At 40.9% G+C, this 22,638-nt stretch overlaps 1 protein-coding gene across 6 annotated transcripts in view; it reads left to right on the top strand.

The window, feature by feature from the left end:
• Window positions 1-22,638, top strand: part of sdk2b (sidekick cell adhesion molecule 2b) — a 290,162-nt gene that overhangs the window by 253,626 nt on the left and 13,898 nt on the right. For 4 of the 6 annotated variants that reach the window (XM_035997326.1, XM_035997324.1, XM_035997325.1 and 1 more), the window contains exons 19-42: window positions 465-660; window positions 1,089-1,187; window positions 2,464-2,655; window positions 4,450-4,571; window positions 4,803-4,912; window positions 6,273-6,423; window positions 6,538-6,775; window positions 7,636-7,751; window positions 7,947-8,136; window positions 8,453-8,551; window positions 10,844-11,038; window positions 11,565-11,766; window positions 12,201-12,304; window positions 13,287-13,357; window positions 13,975-14,107; window positions 14,810-14,866; window positions 15,489-15,590; window positions 15,832-15,947; window positions 16,344-16,530; window positions 18,917-19,054; window positions 19,423-19,632; window positions 19,723-19,848; window positions 20,767-20,931; window positions 21,060-21,200. In XM_035997326.1, coding sequence (XP_035853219.1) covers window positions 465-660; window positions 1,089-1,187; window positions 2,464-2,655; window positions 4,450-4,571; window positions 4,803-4,912; window positions 6,273-6,423; window positions 6,538-6,775; window positions 7,636-7,751; window positions 7,947-8,136; window positions 8,453-8,551; window positions 10,844-11,038; window positions 11,565-11,766; window positions 12,201-12,304; window positions 13,287-13,357; window positions 13,975-14,107; window positions 14,810-14,866; window positions 15,489-15,590; window positions 15,832-15,947; window positions 16,344-16,530; window positions 18,917-19,054; window positions 19,423-19,632; window positions 19,723-19,848; window positions 20,767-20,931; window positions 21,060-21,200 — 3,460 coding nt within the window. The remainder of the gene's footprint in view (window positions 1-464; window positions 661-1,088; window positions 1,188-2,463; window positions 2,656-4,449; window positions 4,572-4,802; window positions 4,913-6,272; window positions 6,424-6,537; window positions 6,776-7,635; window positions 7,752-7,946; window positions 8,137-8,452; window positions 8,552-10,843; window positions 11,039-11,564; window positions 11,767-12,200; window positions 12,305-13,286; window positions 13,358-13,974; window positions 14,108-14,809; window positions 14,867-15,488; window positions 15,591-15,831; window positions 15,948-16,343; window positions 16,531-18,916; window positions 19,055-19,422; window positions 19,633-19,722; window positions 19,849-20,766; window positions 20,932-21,059; window positions 21,201-22,638) is intronic. The other 2 variants (XM_031314962.2, XM_035997327.1) reach the window with 1 other exon arrangement.

Consider the following 22,638-nt stretch of genomic DNA (forward strand, 5'->3'; position numbering starts at 1 on the left):
CAGTCAAGTATCTAACCCTCTGACATCTTCTTGCCAGCTCTTTACTTTCCTGGAAGCTTCCTCTCTCTGGACTCTGGAAACAAACCCAATAGACTTGCTATTGGGACCCATTATTACCTAAGCGATCCAGGTCCCATTTGTAGATGGTCTGCAATTAACATGCATGATGGGATGCTATCATGCCTCTCTTGAGCCTTGACTCTCACTGCCTCTCCCAGTCTGTCTTAATGGAGCTATTCAGCTATTTCCTTCCAGTCAAAAACTCTTCAGGGTATCTTTGTAAATATATTGGGGAGAGCTATGGTGCCAAATAACTCCTCAGAGTGGCTAAGGACTACTGTGGAGAGATACTGCTGTTAGTTTTGTGAGAATAAATCACTGAGAATTATTACAGAAAAATGATTAGCTGCTGTCTGGGTAATTTTCTTCAGACTCACTTTTTCCTTTCTGCTTGTCTGTTTTAGTTACTGGCTTGGGAGCCTGGCAAAGACGAAGAAGTAACTATGGTAACGGTGCGACCAAACTTTCAGGACAGCGTCCATGTGGGATACGTGACAGGTCTGAAGAAGTTCACAGAGTATTACACCTCTGTGCTGTGTTTCACTACTCCCGGAGACGGCCCCCGCAGCTCGCCCAAAGCATTAAGGACACATGAGGACAGTAAGTGACTTTTCTTTCACATTTTTTTCTCTCGTAGTGGCGATGGGGACACAAGCATCTCACAGTAACACATCCCCCGGGCAAGATCTATTATTCATGCAGAATGAAGTAGTAGAGAAGTGCTAATGACTGAGTATATTCTGCATCCAGCCAGGATCATCATAATTGGGACATGGTTCCCTTAGAGATAATTGGTTAAGCTTTAAAAACGCTTTAATTTTCCTCAACTTGTTATCAGCCGTTTTTTTTTCAGCAATAATCTTGTTTTTGCTGATTTTGTTGTGAGCACATTTAAAATGCAAATGCTGTCACCAGTGGTGCGACTATGTCCAGTATGCCAGCTGATCAGCATGAATTTATACTGAACGTAGTAGAGTGTCTCATTTGCCCATAGGCCCAACTCATTATTCTTATTTGTCCCTGTCCAGCCCCCGGTGCTGTCGGTCACCTGAGTTTCACTGAGATCCTCGACACCTCACTCAAAGTCAGCTGGAGTGAGCCCGGCGAGAAGAATGGAGTTCTCACAGGTACATTCACTACTCTCATAACACTGTCTCCTTTATCAAGATCTGCAGATAAAATCAGTCAAAGAAAGCCTCCCGTCCTAATACACTACTCAAGTCTTTTATAATAGAATAAGCATGCAGAGATGGACGTAGCTGTGCTCAAGAGATGGTTTGGTCAAATTTTGCTTGTCATGAGGCTCTCTCCTAGTTGTTATTTATAAGACAAAATGTTTGCAATTTGCAAACACACCATCTTTCTTTATGCATAAGTAACCATTTATGCTGAGTGTCACAAATAATATATTGTAGCCTTTTTTTTGAAAAATAATAGTAAATGTCTTACTTGTCCAGGAATGTTTGTGTAAAATGTCCTTAATAAATATATTTCTAGTGAGCGACTGTTACTTCTTTTATTGCTTTTTCTTATTCACAAAACATCTGGAAAAACATCACTTTTGGGGTTTCACACATCTTATGCTTACGCTCACAATCTTATATCTTTGTCTATCCACTTACATTTTCTTGGATCTGTACTATTGACTATTAATAGTTTATTCTATTTCCCCATTTTTGTTTGAATTGGGCTTCTTGTTTTCTTAAAATATGTGTTAGTTTCTCCATTACAAACATTTATTCTACTATATCAAGCCACTGTCTTTGCATAGGGTATTCCTTTCCATACCAGTACTAGTAATTCTTACCTTACTAGCAGCCAGTAAAACCATAACCAAATACGTATCTTCTTCAAGTACTGTTTCCTCTGTCAGATTACCAAGGTACAACACTGTGAGCCATTGTTGTGTTGTGCTAGTTTGCATATTGCTCCCTCTTACTTCATTCTGTACAAACTCTGAGTAAAGAACAAGTGCCCACCAGTGACATTATTATTCAAGTGTTTACTAAGGTTGAGATTTAGCAGAATATTGTAAAGTGTTTTTCCAAAACATTTAAATGTGCTGCACGCTCCCAGGAGACAAACATGCCATGTGAAATTATTGATTTGGCAAGAAATGCTGCCTAATGCCTTGTGCAATCATAAGAAAAGAGCTGCTGGCCAAGGAGCAAATTGCATTAACTTTGAGAGCGTAAGCTTGTGTCGATGGGAGTGGGTGGAGGATGTGTGTGTGCAAGGAGGTATAATCACAGGCTGATTTAATTTGCTATATTCAATTTTTGATGAAGTTAATTTAATATTTCTGTTAGCTTGCCCTGTAGCATGCAAGCTGAGAGTTGCTATTGTAGTAAAACTGTCGAATTCTCTTGTCTGTTGCTGTCAACCATCTCTGCTGCTCTTCAGGTTACCGCATTTCGTGGGAGGAGTACAACCGAACGAACACCAGAGTTACCCACTACCTGCCAAATGTCACCCTAGAGTACAGGGTCACTGGACTCACTGCTCTCACCACCTACACCATTGAAGTGGCAGGAATGACATCCAAAGGTCAGGGCCAGCTGTCCTCCTCCACCATCTCTTCTGGCGTCCCACCAGGTCAGTAGCCAAACAATCAGTAAAGATACTTAAACCCAAATTACAAAAAATACTAATACTTACTTCTAGTGATATCAAGCCACACAGTTATTTGCCCAGGTTATTAGATATTCTGCTCTGAGATATCTGCCTCCGCCTCAGTACATCTGAGATAAATGAAGTTTCATTTGTGTGGTCACAGTGCTAAAACTTTAAAAATCTTGACACTTCTTTCCAGTAACAATGTCCCAGTTACTCTGTCTGGTTAACCCACAGACCTCCACTGAAAGGGGTGCTTGAAGGACTAGACTGATTAAAATATTAATTATTAAAATTGAAGCATTTGAGACCAAGATATGCTGCCTTTTAGTTCCTAGTTGGGTCAAGTTCCAAAAACATCCCATGTTGTCTCTAATGCAACTCAGTGACATTTTTCATTAGAGCCTCCCTGCATCCTAAATGCCCTCTTTCAAACTCCACATCACGTTTGTAATGCAGGCTTTCTGTTAAAATTCAGTCAGGGTTAATTTTTTCAATGGCTGGGACCCTTGATTGAACCTTCCTTCCTACATATTAACTGTTTCAAAACAACTTTGGTGAACACACTCTGTTGTCTGGCGCCAGACACAATGAAATCGGACCCCTGTCACCTCAGCTTGGAAAGAACCCAAAAAAAACACCCATACACACATCTGCGCCACATCTGTGAAATAATAGTTCCCACGAGAGCATTAATTAGTTTAATGATTTCATATTTGCAAAATTGTGTAAAAGAAATACAATGCCCACATCAATTACTTGAGCAGCATTCAAAGCCTGTACATCTGTGAAATGATAGGCTGCTATATTGAGAACAGGCTTCAGAGCAGCAGTTATAGTCCCCAGAATGGTGATTACTCTCAGTGTATACAGTATGTGTAAAGAAAACACCTATGTGCCTGTAACTGTACCATAACGATCCATTTTCAAAGCCACCTCAATAATCAGTCATGCAAATGATTTAGAATTGGTAATTTTACTACGACATGTATAATCTGCATTTCATTAGGGTTGAATACAACCGCATTTAAGCAATCTTGAAATAAATTGGTCAGTGTGCCCATGGGAGTGATAATATCTTTTTAATATTAGGCCACTGTCCCTACTACAATAAGCCACAGTTGACGTTAATATCTTCAACTACGATTTATGTAAACTATATTGTGCTTTGGAATGGGGATATGTTATGGTAGGTTTAATATTTATCTCGAGGGAAGTATGAGGGGGAAAAAAATGAATGAATTATTTTATGCACAATCACATTCTCATACATACCTAGACACATGGAAACACAAACACATCCCTACATACACACACAAACAAACCATGATATTCACATACACAAAAAAGCCTTTCCACTGTTCTTTGAATTCACTGCTTTCTGATTTGTTTCCCCTCCAGGATTTCCAGGGAATAATCTGTTCTTATTGTTTACTCAGCTCAAGTGTAAACAGTGAGGTATCACATTGAGTCGTATCTCCAGATAACTGCAGTGTAATTGACATTCATGGCATTGTCTCTGCCTGTGTACTGCGTGTAAGCATTTTTTTCCAATCTAATCTACTTTTGCTGTTGTAGCTGAAGTTGGGAGCACAAGGGAGAGAAATAAGTGAGGTCGCTAAGAAATGCATCTGTGTGCAGTATCTGTATGTCCACAAGGGGGTGCTGTGGTAGATAGATTCTTCCTAAGCATAGTCTACACACCAGCCACACAAAATACACCTATATTTACTCCCTTAGTCATTCTTTGTCTTTTTCCCCTCTGCTTCTTCATAGAGCTTCCTGGCCCTCCTACCAACATGGCAATTTCTAACATCGGCCCACGCTCTGTCACCCTGCAGTTCAAACCTGGCTATGATGGCAAAACATCCATTTCCCGTTGGCAGGTGGAGGCCCAGGTAAACCACATTTAATCCAGAGCTGAAGGTCCAATTCCCTTAATCATGCGTTATTGCTTTTGGGGTCATATTCCTTACTTTGAATTGTTTTAAGATATTGACGCAAATATGATTTCAAGATGGACTACAGATCTCATTGACTTCTTCTCCAGAGAGTTTGCAGTCCTTGCACAGTCATTGCGGTATCTGCTGTATGTATATCTGTCATGCTCTCTGTTGTCTTGGTCCCAGGTTGGTGTGGTGGGAGAAAATGAGGACTGGGTGACGGTCCACCAGGTGTCCAACGAACCTGAGGCTCGCTCCTTGGAGGTGCCAGATCTCAACCCATACACCTTCTACAGGTAGCATACTGGGAACTGCCACCATTTATCTGTAATGGGCATTTGAATGTAACCAATTTTTGGTTAACAAAAAAAAAGGTCAACACATCTAATTGTTATCAATTTTCTCTGGCCAGGCATCCAGCAAATAATTACAAAATTGATATATACAAAGGACCACAACACCAAACACAAACAAGTACACATGTAGCTCAGTACACATTCTCCAATAGGCCCAAAACACATACGATTTTGATCTGCTGTTACTAGGCCTTTGTACACAGGACATATATATATACAGCATACTGCATTAGTATAGTAATATATTGGTCTTATTAGGGATAAACCTGCTCATAATTTAACCACTATAAAGTAATGTTAGATAACATGGAAATTAAGCGTGTGCAGTGTGACAAACAACAGATAAGGTTTATGTTTGTTTCAGTATCTCAGCTAATTTCAGCATATCCCAAGAGCCTTATCTTATTCTCCACTCCTTTGATATGGATACAAGCTTGTTATGGATAGTGTAGTCTCGCTTTGCCAGACCATCCACACGCTGCGGATCGGAGGAGGGTCTGGCTAGTCCACACAGCATTCCAGGATGTGAGAAAAACGTGCTCTGGTTTTTTGGCATTTCTTTAAACCAATCACAATCGTCATGGGCGGCGCTAAGCTCTGCACGGAGCCGCTGTAAAATATAGTCGTGCGAGAGAAAACTCAGATTGGACAGATGGCCTAGCTAGCTGTCTGGATTTACCCTGCAGAGATCTGAGGAGCAGTTAACCATAGCACTTATAAATCCACCGGAGTTTAAAATTCCAACACAAAGAAAGTGGAAGGAAACGGACATCGGCGAAAAGACATGCATCCGGCGGAATTTCCTGCAGCACCGGAGCAATCCCGGAAGTGAAACGTCAAGGATATAGACTATGGATAGTGTGATTTTAAAATTATTTTTACAGCATGCACATGATCATTATCTTGGTGCAGTCTGCTTGTTTTCTGTGATCACATTCAATATCACCAATGAACATTTCACTGAGTCCATCGCGGAAGACAGCTATAGTTCTCATCATTCTAACATCAGTGCTGCCACTTCAAATTTTAGCAGAGTTAAACACTCACGTTGGATTAAATATTTCGTTTTTTTGCATGTTCAGGCTGTGCAACACAAATAAGCCCTCAACTCATGTTCATACTCTATTAATATTCAGTGCTCTGATCTCAGTTCAAATGCAATAAGCCTCATGTAAGAGGACACAAACTGCAATGCTAGGAGTTCTTTTCATGTTTTCAAGATTTAAAGGTGTGATTTTAGTTCAAATGAAACCATCCTTTTGCAGAAGTTGCATTAAAAATGTTTGACTCCAAACACCAGGTTCCGTATGCGTCAGGTGAACATTGTGGGCACAAGTCCTCCCAGCCAGCCCTCCAGGAAGATTCAGACCCTGCCGGCTCCTCCTGACATGGCCCCCGCAAACGTCACCTTGCGCACCGCCAGCGAGACCAGCCTCTGGTTTCGATGGATGGTAAATAGAAATCTGCTCTTAATCATGATGTTTCACTATAAAAATCTAAGGAGTCTGGCTTGTTTTGACCCACTTTTTTTCCTTTCCATCCCCTCTCTCAATGTTCATGCCCAGCCTTTGCCTGAATGGGAATACAACGGGAATGCAGAGCAGGTGGGCTACAGAGTTCAGTACTCCCGTGCAGGCTCTCAGGGCCGGGCACTGACCCACATCATTGCTGACCGCCTGGAGAGAGAGTTTACCATCGAGGACCTGGAAGAGTGGACAGAGTACGAGGTCAGGGTCCAGGCCGTCAATGGCATCGGGACTGGGCCCTGGAGTCAGCCAGTCAGAGGCAGGACCAGGGAGTCTGGTGAGTTAGCACCATATCTGTCTTCCTCTGTGAAAAAACAGCATTGCTTACTTAATTACTCAAAAAGCACTTTGTTTTTTGCTGTCAAGTTTCTGTCTAAAGAAACAACGATAACATGAGGATTTATTAAACACTTAAAACAAACCCACAGCAACACACACTTTCCTGTATAAGTACCATGACCATATTTTCATTGATTTTCTCAAAAATGAAAGTACCCCGATTACTTCTCTAATACTTATTTTGCAACATCTGTGTGGAATTATTATATTATTAGTCATATTAGAAGTAACAAACACAGTTATCACTTTGCCATATGTTAAATTTATGTGTGAGCAGACTGTTGCCTCCTCAAATCCTCAATGCTAGTCTTTTATCCAGCCCACTCCTATTTAAGCCAAAACACCTTTTCCCTCCATGCTTCTGCTTTCATATCGCTCACCAGACATTGGCTAGTAAGGAATGGAGAGAGGGAAGGAAGGAGTCTGAGGAAATTGAGAACACATGGACTCAAATGTGGAATTCCTGTGCTCTCTTTTTCCACTCACTGCAGCAAATTCTTAGGAATCAGCGCATTATGTCCAGCAATGAATGCCAAGGAAGAGAAAAGGCCTATTTTTCAGTATTTTCTTTCAGCAGGCCTGGAGGGTATACCAGGATATTAGAGGCTTTGTGCAAACACAATCACACATAATATAACCATAGCAGATCACTCAAACTGCATATCTGTGGAACACCTACGTACATCCACACAGTAAATACACATAGGGAGCATGACAAATTCATTTTTCAGAATAATTGGCAAACAATGGACTATTCATGCATGCTGTTTTCGCCTCTCTGCTCTTTTTGTTTTCCAGTCCCCTCCTGTGGACCCACCAACGTGTCTGCCTTCGCCACCACCTCTAGCAGTATCCTGGTGCGCTGGTTTGAAGTTCCTGAGCCAGACAGAAATGGTCTCATTCTGGGCTACAAGGTGTGTTTGTGCTTTTTATGTATTTACTATTTATTTATTTATTGAGCAGTCAAAGACCTCTAATTACATTTTTTTTTTTTTTTAAAGAAATAATAGCTATTATAGCAGCAGGGTGACAGTATATGAGGCAATTTCTCCTACTTCATTTCCAAATTCCCTTTTTTTTTCCTATCTTCTGTCTCCTCACTGGATCAGGTGGTATACAAAGAGAAGGACTCCGACAGTGCCGTCTACTTCTGGACAGTGGAGGGGAACGCCACCCACAGTGTCCAGCTGACTGGTCTGGGAAAATATGTGCTCTATGAGATCCAGGTTCTGGCTTTCACACGGATTGGAGATGGACGGCCCAGTTCTCCAGCCATCCTGGAGAGGACTTTAGATGATGGTAGGGACATAGGATTAAGAAACATGCAGCATTGCAGTTAAATAGCAAAACATGAATGATACTATAGCAAATAGTTTTCCTATGAAATGACATAAAAGAAAAATGTATACATATGCTTTATTTTTATAGTCCAAGAACCTTAGTAAGTCATGGCTTTATGGAAAGTAAAACATTTTTGTTTTATGCTGGGGAAATGTACAGTATTTCTTCACCTTAAATTTTGAAAAGGTAGAGTTTATGATTTTTGGTCACCAAATTCGAAGTTTGGAATCTTGGGTATCATTGTTAAAGTATTATGTTTGTTGCTTTCCTGCAGTGCCAGGACCTCCAGTGGGTATCCTGTTCCCTGAAGTGCGGACCACCTCAGTCCGGCTTATTTGGCAGTCCCCCTTGCAGCCTAATGGCATTATACTTGGTTAGTAGCATACAAGATCCTTTTCTGTTTGGAAAGATGTTGTTTTTCTTTTATCTTGGTCAGTTTTATTTATTAACATTTTACCAGAACATCTAGTCTAGAAATGTCAGTATCTTTTGCAATACTATTAGTAAGTGACCTGGAAACTACCAAATACTGCAGAGTGCACACATATCTTTTTTTAAGATGTAATGTAGCATCATGTGGTTCCTGATGACTTTCAACGTACTTTTATAATGTTACAGGAGAATTCCGGTCGATTTCAACACGTAGCTCTGTTGTTTGTAAATTCGGAGTGCTGTCAGTAGTGAGAAAAACGAAAACAATTGGTGTTGCCTACACCGTGTTATCCTCCTGCTACAGTTTGCACCCAGGAGGCTGAAACCTTTTAGCCTCTTAAAGCGTAACTCTCGCTAAAATGCAACCTAGGGTCTTTTTGTGAATGTACCCGAGTCAAACTTTCGTTTAAAAGCATATTTAGGACGGAATCGTCACTTTTAAGAATTACCGTATTTTCGTTTTTCGGTCAAATGGCCTTTTGAATGGGAGTGCTAGGGGCACTTTTATGCTAGCCTCAAAATAACTATTTTTAAAACACTAAGAAGACTCGACACAACATGAAACTTTGCTCGAAGTATCACCAGGGGCTCTACACCTTAACGAAAGCATTGGCAACATTGTTTGTGTACACAGAGTTTACTAAAAAGAAAGGTTTTGAACAACTCACCGTAGGTCTTCGGCAGTCAAAACGAGTCGATATCCGAATGCGAATGAACGGACTCCATATGAGGCTCCTTTTTCAACTACGAGGTCAATATTGTTTTTCAATAACGAAAAATCAAGAAATAATCCGTGCATTTATATGGAACTAAGCTTTAGAAGCTTTCCATCTTTACTCTCCTCCCTGTTATGTTGCATTCGGAAATCGATTGTTTTTGACTGATAAAATGGCTGTGGCCTGAAACAACAAGACCTATGGTGAGTTGTTCAAAACCTTTCTTTTTAGTAAACTCTGGGTGCACAAACAATGTTCTCAATGCTTTCGTTAAGGTGTAGAGCCCCTGGTGATACTTCGAGCAAAGTTTCATGTTGTGTCGAGTCTTCTTAGTGTTTTAAAAATAATGATTTTGATGCTAGCATAAAAGTGCCCCTAGCACTCCCATTCAAAAGGCCATTTGACCGAAAAACTAAAATACGGTAAATCTTAAAAGTGTCGATTCCGTCCTAAATATGCTTTTAAACAAAAGTTTGACTCAGGTACATTCACAAAAAGACCTTAGGTTGCATTATGGCGAGAGTTACGCTTTAACACGTTCGAAATATCATTACAAGTGCCCACTATGTGAAGTGATTCCTTCCGAGTGAACACAGTGAATCTGACTGCAGTAGATGTGAAAGAAATGCATAAATGTTGTGCTATTTCAGCTCTGTTTAGTTCCAATGTTGAGACTGCAAGACCAGTGCTTAGGGACCGTCTACAAACTAAAACACCAAAAAGAGATACAAAAATATTTTCAAAAATAGGAATATGCTTATTTTTTAAAAGTGCTGTAGTACAACTGTCAGGAGACCAGTTATAATTGAGGTAAGTTTGGAAACACTACCTTATTTAATCATTAAATTAATACATATTTTTGTTATATCTCTTTTCGGTGTTGTAGTTTGTAGACGGTCCTTAAGTCTTGCCGTCTCAACAACGGAACTAAACAGAGCTGAAGTCAGATTCACTGTGTTCACTCGGAAGGAATCACTTCACATGGGTAGTCACTTGTAATGACATTTCGACCATGTTTAGAGACTAAAAGCACGTTTAAAACTTGCCCTGTTTCAGTCTCCTGGGTGCTAACGCTAGCAGGAGGATAACAGGGTGTAGGCAACACCGATTGTTTTCGTTTTTCTCGCTACTGACAGCACTCCAAATTTACAAACAACAGAGCTACGTGTTGAAATCGACCGGATTTCTCCTTTAATATCAAATCTGGTTATTTTCCGGCTGTAACAGGAGTTGTTTTCTCTTGTAATCTAATTGGGGATTTCCTACATCTGTCAGATCATTTATTTTAAACTATACAGCATGTCAGGCCCACACAGTAGCATGCAGGAGCAGATGCTAATGGAATCGTTTCAGAAGAGACAAAGCTGCTTGATTGCTTTCCCTCTTGTTGTTAAGAAAACCAACACAAACAACAAATGCTTCAAATCCTTGAAAACATTTTTCATCCTAGTTTTCCTTTACCATTAAGCTCCTTATGACACCTTCAGTAATATTGTTTGTCCCCAACTTCTTTCCAGCCTACCAGATCGCATACCACCTCAACTCCTCCAATAGCAACACACCCACAGTGGACGTGCTAATCCCCAGCGCTCGCCAGTACACAGTGACCAGCCTCAAGCCAGAGGCCGTCTACGTGTTCCGTATCCAAGCTCAGACCAGGAAGGGCTGGGGCGAGGCCGCTGAGGCACTGGTGGTCACCACAGAGAAAAGAGGTAACCATGACTTACTGAATGTATGCTGTATTTGAATACTTATATTTGAGAGTGCTGGATATGTGGCAGATGATTATACAACATACACAATAATCTGAATGACCATATGAAAAAAATCGTAATTTCTAATGGCATTTTGCAAAGTGAAGTGGTATTTTTGAAGTATAATAGTGTGGGTGTTTATCGCGCTGATGCAGTTTTGAGAACTAATCAGTCCATCTGCTTCCTTCAAGGCACGTTGCAGATTGTTTATTTTGCAACTTTCATTTCTCAGCTACTTTTTATTCATCACAATCACACTTTTTTTCTCTCGTTTGTGCAACCTAACCCATGCAAATGTTGGCGAGCATTTATTATCCATTCTTTGTTGTATTCCTCCTCCCAACATAAATTCAACATTCATTCCCTCAATCCTTTGATCCCACTCTACTCTTTACGCCCAATTATAATTTCTCTCATCCAACCCCTCTGTTACCAATGTCTCTCCCCTCATTTACACCTTCTGTCTGCGTGCCCATCCTTCCAGCTCGTCCCCAGCCCACCAGCCGTCCCATGGTTCCTCAGAAAGATGTTCAGGCCCGCCAGGTTTTGCTGTCGTGGGAGCCAGGCAGCGACGGCTTGTCCCCTGTGCGTTACTACACGGTGCAGCTCAGAGAGCTTCCTGAGAACAACTGGACAGTCCACTCTGCCTCTGTCAACCATGAGGCCACCTCCTACATAGTATCTAGGTACAGTGTTCTTACAGGGGTTGATTTTTATTTAGAACATTTCATCCGCTTTGTTACAACAAATGTTGTTTCTATTTGTTCTCTTAGATGAAGAGGATTAAGCTCAATGGAACACCACTTTATCTTCTCACAGTCCCCACTACACACTTCACTTAAATATTCCCTCGGCTGTAGTTGGCAAATCAACAATACCCTTATACGGTATAATGTTTGCCTGGTATTACAGTCTAGTTTAGAACATAAACAATGGTATAAACTAGTCACAGGGGCATTAGGAATTCAGTAAATGCAGCAATCAGCATTAAGGTCTCAGTTTGCTTGAAAAACTGTGAGACTACATTTCTCTTTTGATATCTGTGGCGTAAAAGGTTTAAGATCCAGTGCCGCAGTTTATCATCAAGATTGATGTGCTTTCCTGTGCTTTCATCCCTAAGGCTGAAACCCTTCACATCCTACCAGTTCAGAGTAAAAGCCACCAATGACATCGGGGACAGTGAGTACAGCGAGGAAAGTGAAGCGATCACGACTCTACAGGATGGTAAGAGCGACGTCACGACATTCACACTGTAAATATCTGATGAGTACATTAGCTTAATCTTTAAGGAGTAGTTCGACATTTTCTAAAATATGCTTATTCACTTTCGGAGAGTTAGATTTAAAGATTGATACTACTCTCATGTCTGTATTGTAAACTCAAGGCTACAGCCAGCAGCCGGTTAAATAGCTTAGCATAAAGAGCGTGTGTGTGTGTGTGTGTGTGTGGGGAATGTTATGTGCAGGGCTATGCCTGGCAACCTCACAGTGTTGACTCCAGGAAGTCACTGTGCCCAAGAAATAGGGTAGATGCTAGATCTGCCGTGTCGACGTCTAAGGACGTGCCTCATGGCCCGCCTTATTCTGCCTCTGATTGGCTTACCCTGGTATTCACCCTAACCAATCCCCACTCCCCATGCCTAAACCTAAGTATGTTGACCATTCTAGCAGATCCGATATAGGATCTACCAAGAAATAGTCCTGCACATAACAGAGAATAAGCATACATCCCAAAAGGTCATATTCATTTAAAGATAATTATTCTTTAATGTACTGTACATTTAATCTGGCAATATTTCAAATATATTGTATGCACATGCACTTTATGTAGGTATGTATAGGAACAATATTAACACTACACACTTCTGTATCACTATGAAAGGAGGTTAATGTCTGCATGAATAAGCCTATTGTTGTGATTCAGACACTGCTGGCAAAAGCAGCGGTGATGTCATGTGCACACCATCTGCAGTTACCATGAGACAGCATTAAAACCTTGGCAGCGTTTGCCCAGTGGTGCTTTAACCAACTAAAGAAATGTTCTCTTTCCAACTGCTATCTTTGACTAATCTGTCAATGGCTGTTCTGTTTGAGCTATTGTGTGTTTATGCTCCATGAATGCCACAGCACATGGATAGATTTAGCATCTTGAATTGTGCACATTTTCAGGTCAATTTAGCCCATTTATCTCACTTTTATTGCCTCAGCGCCTGACGAAGCACCCATAATTCTCTCTGTTACGCCGCACACAACAACGTCTGTGCTGATCCGCTGGCAGGTAAGAGGAGACAGTATAAAGTTTTTTCTTTTTATGTTTCATTGTTTGCAAAATCCATGAAAGTCTAATAAAGTGGCCTCTAATCAGAAACCCTAGCAGTACACAGTGAAGGCCTATACTTACAGACTGGATGCTACACACTTTAACACACACCATCTACTCTTGGTGTGTGTAACGAAAAACACCCTCTCTGACACTCACACCTGAATTAACAGTTCATAAAGAGGAAACCAGGAGGCTCCAGGCCACAATTTCACTTTTATAGAGAACACTGTAGAGTTTATAAGGATAGAGAGGTACTTGTTTGCTTCTCCCCTCTGGCCCTGCTCTCTCATGTTCAACCATGGGGGATTTTTCAATGTGACTCACCTGTGGATGAGCTCAGTCTGTCTGTGTTTCGATTACTGTAAGTCTCTTTAATGATGGTAGGTTGGAGACAAAACAGGGTGATGAAGTGGAATTGTACAATTAGGAAACATACAAATAAAAGCTTATTAAGGTAAAATTGGCAATTTATATGACCATATTAAAAACTGAGTATTCTAAGCTATTTCTGAGGCTCAGTTCTGCAGAGATCTGCTACATTAAACCTTAACTCGCCATCTTTTCCCTTACAGCCCCCCGCTGAGGAGAAGATAAATGGAATCTTATTGGGCTTTCGGATTCGATATCGTGAACTCCTGTATGACCGTCTCCGCAGTTACTCTCTTCATAACATCAACAGTGTGTCCACCTGGGGTGAGCTCACTGGTGAGAAATTACTGCAGCTAAGATGACAAATTGTAGTATTTTACCACCTACGCTGTTGGTTCCTTACACAAATATATTTTGCAGTACAACATTTTCATTTAGAATTGTCGGTATGTTGCACTTATTGTAAATGTTCAGTATGTCATTTAAAATGCTACATTAAGAAATTAACCATGGACAGAAATTGCACCTCAAAATTCATTCCGCAATGGTATATTGGGGAAAAAAATGCAACTTTCTCTGCTTTACTTCAGTAAGAATTTCACACCCTTATGAGACTCCAGTTGCGGTTGATTATTCCTCTGAAGTCTATGTGTCAGCGGCACCTTTATTTCAATCAGAGAAAAACTTTCACTCATGCCTATTCTGTTCCCAAAATCTTCCCGCTGGTCTTGACACTTCACAGCAAAACATTCATCTTGTGATCAATAGCTCTCAGCTGCAAGCTAGTATTAAGTTTACCCAGGAACTGCTCTGTTTCTACTGCTCTGTGTAACTTAGCCTATAATTTAACTCTTGTTGAGTCACTCTGGGGCTCACTCAGAGGAATGATCACTGTGATTGTGGGGGTTTTATGATGATAGTGAAGCGCTTCTCAACTAGGAAACTATTAGACTTGGACACTAAGCCTATTGTCTCTTCACTACCTCCCTCTCAGTTTACCTCTTTTTTATTGCTTTTGCTTTCTACCTCTCCACGCAGCCCCCTACAGCATCCAGAATCTGAGTGATTCAACTCTGAGCCAGCATGAGTTGAACAGTAAGTTTTGTTATGTCTCTGTCTCACAAACACACACACACACACACACACACACATACATGCACATGCAAGTGTGCTCAATGATTCAATCCACAAACTAATTAGGTTTTTGAAAAAAGCTATCTCAACATGTGTTTCAAGTGCCCTACTGGAAAGCAGAGTGTCGAGCAAATTAACACACATTTGACGCTTATGTTCACATCGCATTGGTACAAACACTTCTACTGAGGCCAATAGAAGCTCTCCGTCTACAGAAATTCTTGGATACTGTGTACACAAGCTCACATAGTCCAACATACTCCTTGGTTTGCTCATGTCAGCTTATTTGGATAAGTACTACAAAAGCAGATGGCCACATCTTTGCACCACTGTAATTATTCACAGCAGAAAATCTGTGTTTAATTCCCTGTAGCAGTGTTGTAAGGATGATTGGAACGCCAGTGAGAGATGATATCCTTATGATTGCATTACTGATTTTTACTAATTGTTTAAGGCACCTGGCATATTGTCTGTTCAAAATTGGGAGCAAATGGGGATTACACTTTTGAAAAAGTGCAATTCACAATTTGGTGTTAAATATAATTCCTAACTTTATATCCCTGTTTGTTTACTTCTACTGCAGAGCTAAGTAAACACAAGCGCTATGAGATACGCATGAGTGTATACAACGCTGTGGGTGAGGGGCCAACCAGCCCGCCACAGGAGGTGTTTGTGGGAGAAGCAGGTATGTACGCTTCCTGTCATTTAAAACAACACAGTCTCAAGCGCACAATTATTTGACGCTCACACAACCTGTGTGGTGGAGTGATCTTTTTTGGAAGCATGCTAAGATTTTTGGTATAATTTGTCTTAAATCCAAGGGCTTTTCTGCTTAGGTTTCTGCTTAGGTTCAACAGTCACTTATATTACAGATACATGTCCTTGTCTTGTATTGTATGGTTCATTTGTGTGATGGCGTTTAACAGTGCCTACAGCCGGACCCCAGAATGTGGCCATTCAGTCCGCAACAGCCACCCAGCTGGACGTGACATGGGACCCTCCTCCTGTGGATGCACAGAATGGAGACATCCAGGGCTACAAGGTCAGATTCACACTTTTGTTAAACTCTCCAACAAACACAGCCAACAACATGCCATGTTGGGCCCAGGAGCAACACGTATTATGAGCCTACTTCCCAATAAGGCAACAATATTGTCTTCAGTTTACATATATATTCAAATGTGTTTGTGGTTCACTACAAACTACGTTTAATTGATGTTAATCACCATTAAATGCCAATTTGTTTACACTTTTAACGAACACTGTTTTCCTAGTCTGTTGCTCAAGAAAACATTTACAGGGAATAAAATTAACTGCTTTCCCTTAAGAGAGTTTGAAATGGGACTGAGTTTTATAGAAGAAGAAGAAGTATCTGTGTACCCTGAACAGCATCTTCAGACATGCATTAATATTTATTTATGACTTTTATTCCATGTAGGTTTACTTTTGGGAGTTCCAGCGTAAGAATGAGACAGAGCGGCTGCGGACTCTGTTCATGCCGGAAGGAGGGGTGAAGCTGAAGAACCTGACTGGTTACACCACCTATATGATCAGCGTAGCCCCCTTTAATGCAGCTGGAGACGGACCCCGCAGCCCACCAACGAGGGGACGGACTCAACAAGCAGGTAAATCTAACCACTTGATACCAATTAATATGCAAATTCTTTATTCACTGTGAAGTCAACAGTCAATGCTACTGCAATAGACTACTGCAAGCAATATAGTAAAACAAATATTTCTGTATGTAATGAATGAACATGTGATGGAGAGGTACTGAGGAGAAGAAGACAAGCTAAAGACAAATGAGGTAACGGGATGCGATGACTAAAGCAGATAAATTGGAGCACGTACAGCCATGTTCATTCATTTGTCATATTTATGTGCTTTTGGTGGTGCTGATGTTAGTTTGGAGAACCCTGAGTGTGTTCTCAAAGTGGATGAGTCAACCATGAGGAAAGAATTTGATGTGAAGATGATGCTAATCGTTGCTGTCAGCATGCCAAACGATGTTAGCGGAACCACGCACTGAGCATAAGTTCCTAATCAGCCAACCCACTCTGAACTCATTTGCTGAATCTCCTGTTTTGTGTGAAAAGTAGATGGTATGAAAATGCTTTGAGCCAGCTTTCTGTCTACAGGCACACTATGTATACAAAACATCACCACTAAACCGCCCCTTACCCATCTTACTCTCTTTCCTTTTTATCTCTCTCTCTCTCTTTATCTATTTAATTCTTAAACCCCTGTGTAAAAGAATTTTGGTGCATTTTAATATTGCGACTTGGCCCAGTAAAAAGGAAGAAAAAGAGCATGTTCGACAGCCTCTTGCTTTCTCTCATGGGTCACTGTCACACCGTCACAGGAGGAAGCAGATGATACTTATCCCATCTTTTTAGAAGACAAAGGGGCTTTGTCTTTTGCAAGCGTCTCAACTTCTGCTCGACAAGTTTAAAGACAACAGGGCAAACTGGGTTTTAAGCACAGTGGTGTCACAGGCTCAGTCAGCTGCGATGGGGCCTGGAGGCTGAGAATTGCCCTTGTGATTGTCAAAAAAATTCACTGGCTAAAATAGTGAATACAAGCAGCAACATATTAGTGTCCAGCAGTGTCTCTGTATAACAGTCAGGTGGTGAAGAGGGCAAATTCCACCCTGTCTGATGACACCCACTCTCTTCATCTCTAGTGTCAATCCCTACCCTCTGGCACCTGTTTTAGATTGCCCTCAGTCAAGACACACAGATACTAACATTAATTCATTCCATTTCACTCCTAAACTCAGTGAAAAGAAGGTAGTTTGCTGTGTTGGGAATATTCTGGCCTACTTGTAGGATGATGTTGATGTTGATCTCTGATTATGTTGTTGCCACTAAATAATTCTGTTGATGTATGTTATGCTGGTCATACTGTATGTATATGTTAATCTCTGATTATGTTGTTGCCGCTTGGCGATTCTGTTTGATGTATTTTTAATCTTGATTATAATGCTATGGTAGTCATACTTTCATGTAGGGGGATGATTGGATAGTCATCAACTATTGTTCTTATTGCTCTACCAATGTTTATGTTTATTCATTGACGCAGTGCTGCTTGGGTCTGTTACTCTGACTAATGTTTGCTTTATGTTGCACTCTACGCTGCAAAACAAACTGCCTTTCAGGGACAAATAAGATTGTTGAAGTTGAATCAGTATGACCTAGGTCAGATAGTATTTGTTCAAGGTGGTGTTGACCTAATCAAGGCAGCTGGTGAACAAGGACACAGACTCACTGCAAAGCACTGAAACCAGGCTCAGCCAATATCGTTCAGTTGCAGAGCTGCAGTAACGACAATTTTAGAACTACGGTCCTGGATCTGGTCAGAAAAGCTACAGCACTTTTTCAATTTTGCCAAAAACACAAAGGAAACTAGCTGTAAAAAAAAAAAAAAAAAAACATACTGCTCCTGCTGTAACACTTAGCACAGCCTAGAGGTAGCGCATATGTTAATATTTTCACAGTTATTATGTTGTTTGCCTGTAGGTGGTGACCAACAAGTTTTATTTTTTAGGTTACCGCAGGCAAGTTTCCATGAGCTGTTTTACATCCACTACAAACATAGGTAGTAATAATAGTTATCATTTACAGAAGGATAAGCTAACAAAGGTGTTTGTCAGTTCTCATTATTGTTATCTTATTGTCCTTAAAAATCTGTCCAAACTTATTCTGTACAGCTTTATAATGTAGCAAATATGATGTAGACTAACTCAGAAAAAATAAATCTAGGATCCTGACCATTTGTTATATGGTTATCTTTTAGTTGTATCTAAACATTATTACAGGCCCTGTAATGAACCCTCTATCCCACAAGCAAACACATTTCAGTTTGTATGGCCTCCCACACACATATGCACACACTTTTACCGCCATATGTCTAAAGATTTCTCACTGGAAAACCTCCAAAATCCCTTACGCATACTTAGTTTATAGATTATTTCCCATACATTTTTTAACCTTTGACCTCTGAATGTTCCAGCTCCCAGTGCTCCCAGCTTTATCCACTTCAGTGAGCTGACCACCACCTCGGTCAATGTGTCCTGGGGCGAGCCCACCTTTCCTAATGGCATAATTGAGGGCTACCGTCTGGTCTATGAACCCTGCACACCGTTAGATGGTGAGCTCTCATACCCATTACACTTTTCTCTGCTGAAAATGTCTGCTGGCTTCTATTAAAGCTTTATGCACATGACAAGATCTATTAGAATAATAATTACACTTTTTTTAGAATATTAATTTTTTTGTTTCAACCTGGTCAAAATCTCCTTGACCTTAACAGCTTGCATGTCATTGCAACCTTTTATATATATATATATATATATATATCTTCTATTATCATCACAAATGATACGTGACTACACTGCCAAAATGTGAATATATTTCCCACTACTAATTCCATTACTGCGTGTGTTTACCTGTGTTGAGTGTGCTCCCATATTGCCTGGCCTGTGTAAGACCTGCTCTAAATGTGGTTTGTTTGTCTAGAGTCTTCAGTGGCCTGTGCCGACTGTCTTCACTCCCCCTCCCCCCCAGGCGTCAGTAAGACAGTGACAGTGGATGTGAAGGGGAGCGGCCCTCTTTGGTTGAAGCTCAAAGACCTGTCTGACGGCATCACCTACAACTTCCGCATCCGGGCCAAGACTTTCATCTACGGGCCCGAGGTGGAGGCGAACATCACCACCGGCCCTGGAGAAGGTAGTGGCCCGGATTTTTGTTTATGAATATTGGAACTTTTTTAATTCTTATTTTAAATACTTCACTTCAACACTTAATAATTATTTTCAGGAGCCCCAGGACCCCCCGGAGAACCCTTTATCACACGCTATGGTTCGGCCCTGACAATCCACTGGACCAGCGGGGACCCAGGTCGTGCTCCCATCACGCGCTACGTGATCGAGGCCAGACCTTCAGGTTTGTGCCGCATAAGGGCACAGATGATCATCACTTTAGTCATGAATTTGTAAACCTTGCCTTATGTTAGCCTCCGTGATACTTTGATTAAGGAAAGTGGTGTAAAGTGTCAACATCTGCTGCCCCAGAGTCTGTCTCACTGGTATTTTAATGGGTTATTGATCGTGGCGCTGCAGTTGAGACAATTGGCTTCAGGTTTCAGTTGTGATTGACAGGCCTTGGCAGGGTTAAGAAGGTGATGGATGGTAGGTGACTCACAAGGAGGGATGTGTTTCACCACTTTTAGGTAAAAATCTCCTTTAGTACCTAGATTTTAAGAAGGATTAGCTAAACTGTTGTCATTAAAATATAGCGAAAGGTTAATGCCGAGGGGACGAGGAAGATGGTTAAACCAACCTCACACAACCCCCTCCCCCTTCATCTTCTCATATCCATATGCCAGGGGCCATAACTCTCTGCAGTATCATATAACTTATTGATTTGTTTTTGTCTTCAAATCAAATTACGTCAGCTTTTCTAACTTTTGTCAGCAACATGACAGATGAACTCCAGTGCTTGTTTATGTTTGTGTACGCCATTAAAAGAGTCAAACTTATATTGATGTTTACAAGCAGCGATGTGTAATAAACGGTCTCTGGCAGGATTTCCTAAGCGAGCAACATTGCTTAATTTGAAATATGGCTGTACGACTGTTTATAATGTAGATTTGGGTGCTGTAAATTTTACAGGAGCAGTGCAATTGATGGATTGTGTAATATTTGTAGGAATTATGAATTACTCTTGGGAGCTACCAGCCAGACCGGAGCCTTATATCAAACAAAATAAACAACCTGTTAAACGTTGTTTAAATGTTTTACAAGTTTCATTTTCTCGTCAGACCATTACTCACCCAAAATTACAACTTAAACTCCATTGCAGATGAGGGATTGTGGGATATCCTAATCAAGGACATCCCTAAGGAAGTAACATCACACACGTTCAACATGGATATCCTGAAGCAAGGGGTCAGTTATGACTTTAGGGTAATTGGAGTGAACGACTACGGCTATGGCTCCCCAAGTCTACCTTCTCCTTCTATCTCTGGTGAGCTTTCATTTATTTATTTTTGATAACAATTTTAATTTTCAGACTAAGGTTATTCAGACATCACAGAAAATGGCCTTTTGTTGTTTTTAACAACCATGAATTCCAATTGGATGTGTTTTGTCCAGCACAAAAAGTGGCGCCTTTCTACGAGGAGTGGTGGTTCCTGGTTGTGGTGGCTTTGGTGGGGCTCATCTTCATCCTGCTGCTGGTTTTCATCCTCATTATAAGAGGACAGAGCAAGAAGTATGCCAAGAAGTCTGAATCAGGTGAGTACAATTAAGTGGAGAGTTTCTAACTAGACTTCTAACTGTTATAGTCTTTTACTTTCTAACCCAGTCGCATGGAGGGTCAAGAATCTGATGACTTGACTTTTTCTTATAAAAGAGTCTCACTTTATAAGGTTATTTAATGATTTGCAGTTTTCAATTACCGAGCGGTGAACTTATTTGAAAAGGTTATATTCTAATTTTGCATGAATCAGATAATTGATGAGTAGCAGGAGAAGAAAAAAAGCAGAGGAGAGAAGTAGAGAAGCAGGAGTAGGGGGGCATACTTGTCCATTCAGTGCAGCTCTGACATCAGCGGGTATTTCCCTCATCTCAGCACTCCTGCCATAGCTGTTTAGCTGCCAGGCAGGGGAGGGGAGGGGGTCCCTGCGGGTCACTGCCCATCTTTCTGACTGACAGAGGAAAAACAAGGGGTTCCTTCTTACCATAACACAAAGACGCTCTCAAAGCCTCCATATTCCCCTGTAGGAATCTGGCCCAGGCCACTGGACCTTCCCAGTGTTATTTCTTTTTCTGTGTGTTTGCGTAACTACCAACTGACCTCAAGTAGCCCTGGAGCAACCACGGAGGTCCTGGCTGAAAGTGTGAAAACCTGTAGCATTGCAAGCAAAAGCGCCTCCAAACATGAATGTACTGTAGAGCAGCATGGCAAGTCTGTCACTCTCAGTTTATAGTGTTGGCGGTTTGATTAATCATGAGGGACACTTGGGAGTCGATGCAAAATAGTTGTGTTATTGCCCATTCATGTGTGATCCACAGACAGCGTTTACACAGGGAGGCACACTCATTTATCAAATTCTAAAATATTTTGTGCATGCCTTTCTATAAGTTTACATATAATCATAGAAACATTCACATACTACTACATATGTGTCATATGTACTTTTGATATTGTATTCTATAGGAAATGTCTTTTGTCATTAGACCTTTAGACGTTTCTGGATTCTGTGTTTAATATACTGTATAACCTGTAAAGTTTTCCATTGCGGTACATATCTGTGGTTTATTTGAAACTTTAAGAAACTTAACTTATTGCTTTAGAATCACAGTTTTTGTATTATTAACCTCATTGTGAAAGTTCCTGTCTTGTCAATGTGTTTTTTTAACACAGTATAATAAACAAAGCTGTAGAGATAAGACTTGAGATTTGGAGTTCAGTCAGACTTAGTCTATATCCCCAACGTTCCACATCCGGGATTGCTCCGTTGCCGGATTTCACTCATTTAGGCCGGATATCTGTTGCCTTGGGCTTTCTTTGTGTTGGCATTTTAAACTCCGATCGATTTCTGAGGACTATGGTTAATTGCTCCTCAGATCTCTGCAGGGTAAATCCAGACAGCTAGCTAGACTATCTGTCCAATCTGAGTTTTCTGTTGTATGACTAAAACAACTTTTAAACGTACACGTTCCACCAAAA

The sequence above is a fragment of the Sander lucioperca genome, chromosome 22 (genome assembly GCF_008315115.2).
Source record: "Sander lucioperca isolate FBNREF2018 chromosome 22, SLUC_FBN_1.2, whole genome shotgun sequence".
Lineage (NCBI taxonomy): Eukaryota > Metazoa > Chordata > Actinopteri > Perciformes > Percidae > Sander > Sander lucioperca.